The sequence below is a fragment of the Strix uralensis genome, chromosome 11 (assembly GCF_047716275.1).
Source record: "Strix uralensis isolate ZFMK-TIS-50842 chromosome 11, bStrUra1, whole genome shotgun sequence".
Lineage (NCBI taxonomy): Eukaryota > Metazoa > Chordata > Aves > Strigiformes > Strigidae > Strix > Strix uralensis.
In genome coordinates this window covers 13,046,532-13,050,828 of record NC_133982.1, presented here as the reverse complement: position 1 = coordinate 13,050,828, position 4,297 = coordinate 13,046,532, and the positions used below count along the sequence as shown (strand labels likewise).

The 4,297-nt window shown below is 50.4% G+C and overlaps 1 protein-coding gene across 1 annotated transcript; it reads left to right on the top strand.

The window, feature by feature from the left end:
• The first annotated feature begins 191 nt into the window (after positions 1-191).
• PDCD7 (programmed cell death 7) lies at positions 192-3,923 on the top strand. Its single transcript, XM_074880748.1, has 5 exons — positions 192-968; positions 1,972-2,110; positions 2,452-2,688; positions 3,296-3,383; positions 3,778-3,923. Exons 1-5 carry the CDS (start codon positions 207-209, stop codon positions 3,893-3,895), a joined length of 1,344 nt encoding a protein of 447 aa, XP_074736849.1. The 5' UTR covers positions 192-206; the 3' UTR covers positions 3,896-3,923.
• The last annotated feature ends 374 nt before the right edge of the window (positions 3,924-4,297 follow it).

Here is a 4,297-nt window from a genome sequence, read left to right as displayed (position 1 = left end):
GCAGCGGAGAGTTGTCATCCCTAACGTTATCCCCAGAAATTTTAAATTTTATGGGTGTGTTTATTTTTTTAAGTCCATCTATATTAAAGAAAAGGTGCTGTGGCGGGTGGGGGTGGCTCGGCAGGGAGGGGCGGGGCGCGGCGGCCGCTCCTCCCGGCCGCCAGGGGGCGCTGCGGAACCGAGCGGCGGCGGGCCCAGGCGGCAACATGGCGCAGCCGCCGCCCTTCGCCGGGCGCTTCCCGCCGCCGCCGTTCCGGGCCTTCCCGCCGCCGGCGGGGCCCTTCCCGCCGCCCGCCGCGCCCTTCCCCGGCCCCGCCGCCCGCCCGGGGCCTTTCGCGGTGACGGCAGCGGCGGCGCCCCCGCCCTTCCTTCTGCCGCCGCTGCCGCCGCCGCCGCCTCAGCCGGCCGGGCCCGAGAGCGACGCGGGGCCGCGGTTCCCGCCGGGCGGCGGCCCCTTCTTCCCGGCGGCTCCGCCGTTCCCGCCGCGGCCGGTGGGTGAGGAGGAGGCGGCGCAGCGGCAGCAGGACGAGCTATGGCTGTCGCAGTTCCTGGGCCGGCGCCGGGCCGCTCCCCCGCCGCCGCCGCCGCCCGCCGCCGCCAGCCCCAGCAGCGCCCGGGAGCTGGCGGTGGAGGCGCTGGGGCGGGTGGCCCGGCTGGCCGCGCTCTGCCGGGCCCTGCGGCGGCGGGAGGCCGAGGGCGACGAGGCGGGCTGGGCCCAGGCGCGGGAGGAAGCGGAGGCGACGCGGCGGGAGCTGCGGGAGGTCGTGAGGCCCCTGAGGGAGCCCGGCTACCGGGAGGCGCTGCGGAGAAAGGCCGAGAGGGCGAGGAAGAGGAGGCTGCGCCTGCAGCGGAGGAAGCAAGAAGCCAAGGCAGCCAAGGAGGAGGAGGCGGCCCGGGCAGCCGAGCGGGAGGCCAAGATCGACCAGTGGAGGGCCAAGTGCATCCAGGAGGTGGAGGAGAAGAACCGGGTACGGCCCCGAGCGGCCTCATCCTGGCTGCAGTGTCACCTCCCGGGAACTCCTGCGCGTCCCTCTGGGGCTGAGGGCAGCGTGGCAGGGCCGGGGGAGACCTGCCGGTAACGGGCTGGCAGCGGGTTGTGCCTGCCCGATGGCACCTGGCTTTGGCCCCTGCGGTTCAGTAGGTGCCACCTGGGTGCTGCGTGGGTTTGGCTTGCTTGGAGACGCGCTGTTTCCGAGGCCTGCAGCCCTGCTTCTCCCTTAAAAGCCTTGGTGGGCATCTCAGCTTTGCCACGCTCATGTTCTAGGGCTTGACAGTTGGGGTTGAAGCAGTTTCTGAAATCTCAGGAGGTCTTCCTCTCCAGTCCCAAGCTGTCAGCCTGCCCCACGCTGCTCACAGCTACCCTGTGGTGGTTGGCGCCATTTCAGTCACGATAAGCCTTCCCTGTTGGCTTTGTCCTTGTAAAGCTTGTTGTTTGCAAGCTTTTTGGTCTCATTGGGACATAAAATGTCCAAACCAAAAAAACCCCTCAAAGTAGGCTTGCTGGGAAGTGCTGCAGGCACCTTTGTGTTGGCTGTTGGCTAAAGAGCTGCCGTTCTGCTGGTGCTAGGTCTGCCTGGCATGGTACAGACCAGCTGTTGGGAAAGGTTTTGTGTTCAGACTGGCATGTTAATGGCCTTTAATTGCTGAGCTGTAGAATCGGGATGGTTTATGTTTATTATTAATGTTTTTCCTAACTTTCTGTGGTTAAAGGTTATAGGCTTTATGTATTCTTTAGCCATTTGGCCCAAATTTATGAGTTGTTCAGTATTCTTTTTTTGGTTTCTTGAAGTCTATCATGTTTTAGCTTTTTCATAAAAAGGCAAGGTTGCATGGTTGACTTAAATTGCCATGGCTGTGTTAGTGAGAAATTAGATCTCCGGTGCTTCGCTAATCTTTTTGAAAGTACCGTTTCATTCTTGTCTACGTGGGATGTTTCACACATCATGTCTTGGTTTTTTCTTTCTTTCATAGGAACGAGAACTTAAGGCTGCTGCAGACAGTGTCTTATCTGAAGTACGGAAGAAACAAGCAGACACAAAGAGGATGGTGGACATCCTGCGTGCATTAGAAAAGCTTCGGAAACTGAGAAAGGAGGCCGCTGGCAGGAAAGGTTAATTATAAGATTTTTGCCAAACTTTTTTAATTGTGCACATAGGAAATAAGGTGATGTGCCTGCCCTTTGCTGAATAGCAAGGTGCAGCTTGAAAAAGCTGTTTTTTTGTTAGCGATTTTAGTTACATTGTTATGCAAGAATAACTATAAAGTGCTGAACACAGTGGTTGCATTCCTACATTTCCAAGCTCTTTCTTGATAGAAGAATTATTCCAATAAGATAGTTGTTAGCAGGGTTAAGCTCATGTTCTTCTGAGATTTTGCCAGCTCCACTCTAAAGTCTGATAATAGAGCACCTTCTGAATTTGAAAATTTAAAATTGATTCTCTTTCTGTTCAGGTGTTTGTCCACCCCCCTCAGCAGACGAAGCATTTGAAAGTCAGGTGGAGAGTCTCAAAACGCTGCTCAAAAATCGCACAGAGTTGTATGAAGCTGAGGAGAGAGCATTAAGAGTTATGTTGGAGGGGGAGCAGGAGGAGGAAAGGAAGAGAGAAATGGAAAAGAAACAGAAGAAAGAAAGGGAAAAACTCCTACAGCAGAAACTCGAAATTGATTCCAAGCTGTTCGGGGAGCCAGGTAAATTCTACATGCCATACTCAACAGTAGTTTTCCACCCCCCCATCTCATAGACACTGGGTTTAAAATGCAGACACAAAAAATAGAAATCATCCGCTGGAGTAATTTATGGTCTGAGGAAAAGATGGAATAAACATAGTGTGCTGTTAACACATGTGATATAAGAACTGTTTAGCTCTTCGGCAAAGACTGCAGTATATCTCAAGACGATTTCATAATGTTTTGCAAGAAGAGGTTGTAGATTAAGCTGAAGTGAGAATAAACAGAATAGATTGAAGACTTCCAGCACCCAACAGATGCTTTAGTCTGCTGATTTGGTAAGTGTGACTCGGGTAATCTGTAAAGATTCAGTGTCCATATGTTCCCCTTGTTTAGAGGATGGAGGCAGGAAAAGTTTTGCTAGTCTTGACTTGCCTCTGACAGCTCTGGTAAGGATAAGGAGACGTGCAAAACACGTAAATAGTCCTTCATGTACTACTCAGGGAAGTGATTTCCAGTTCTAGCTGGGGAGCAGCAGATGAGTTGGCAAATTTGGGACTTCTGAGACTTACTAGAATTGAAGGTCCTTCTGGTTTATTGAATGATTTCTGTGTTTGTGTTTTAACAGATGAATTTCCTCTAGCCCACCTCTTGCAGCCCTTCAGAGAGTATTACTTACAAGCGGAGCATTCTGTAGCAGCTCTAATCCAGATCAGGTAAAAACAAAGTCTTTATTTTATTAGCAAAGATGAGAAGTATTGTTTGTTGAGACTGTAAAATTATGGTCTGTTTTAGTTTGTTAACTTCCAAATATGGTTATGCAATGAATTGTCCTGCTTTTTTTCAGCTAAGGATCAAGCTTCTGGCTTGATAGAGTTGTATCCAAGAGATGCCTGTGTGAGGCCAAGTGCACTTCCATGCATAACCATTCCATTTAATAGATTAGTACATATATTTTTCACGTGTGTTTGGAAAATCAAGTCTCGGAATGCAATTTATAGTGTTTTCTGTATTGATCAGTACGGGAAAAATACCTGTGTGGGTATATAATAAATTTTATTGCCAAACTCATACTGGCTCTCCTCTCAGACAACACTTTCTCTGTTAAAGGCATGAATGGGATCAGTACTTGGTGCCAGCTGATCACCCTGAAGGAAGCTGCATCCCTCCAGGATGGGTTCTTCCGAGTCTCCCCACAAATGACACTTGGGCCACTGCTGTCAGATAATTCAGTAATAAATTCTTTTACTGTTGAAGGAATGTTTCATTATAATTGGGTGTGTAAATACGAGAGGGTCCGAAGAGGAAGGCTCATCCTCTGTTTTGGTAGCCAGGTACTGGAATGTCTTGCACTAAAGCATAAGGACTGTTTTTGCCATCTGACTGCAGGGAACTACCTGAGCAAGCCCAAAGCTGCTGGGCCTCTCGGGGTACGGAATTACAGTCCCACTGCGAGTTTTTATTAACAAATCTCAATAAAGAAACATTGCTGACGAGGGTATCTGTGCCAGTATTAACATCCTATTTTTAGTGCCTTTTATCTTTATAAGCTTAAATCCAGATGATGAAATCTCCAGAAATAAAGAAGTTTAAAAAAAAAGATCATTAGTAAACATGTTTTTCTTCTTAA

Coding starts and splice junctions, on each gene's coding strand:
- PDCD7 (XM_074880748.1), top strand. CDS start 207: ATGGCGCAGCCGCCGCCCTTCGCCGGGCGCTTCCCGCCGCCGCCGTTC. Junction 2,689..3,295: donor CAAGCTGTTCGGGGAGCCAG/GTAAATTCTACA, acceptor GTGTTTTAACAG/ATGAATTTCCTCTAGCCCAC. Junction 3,384..3,777: donor GCAGCTCTAATCCAGATCAG/GTAAAAACAAAG, acceptor TCTCTGTTAAAG/GCATGAATGGGATCAGTACT.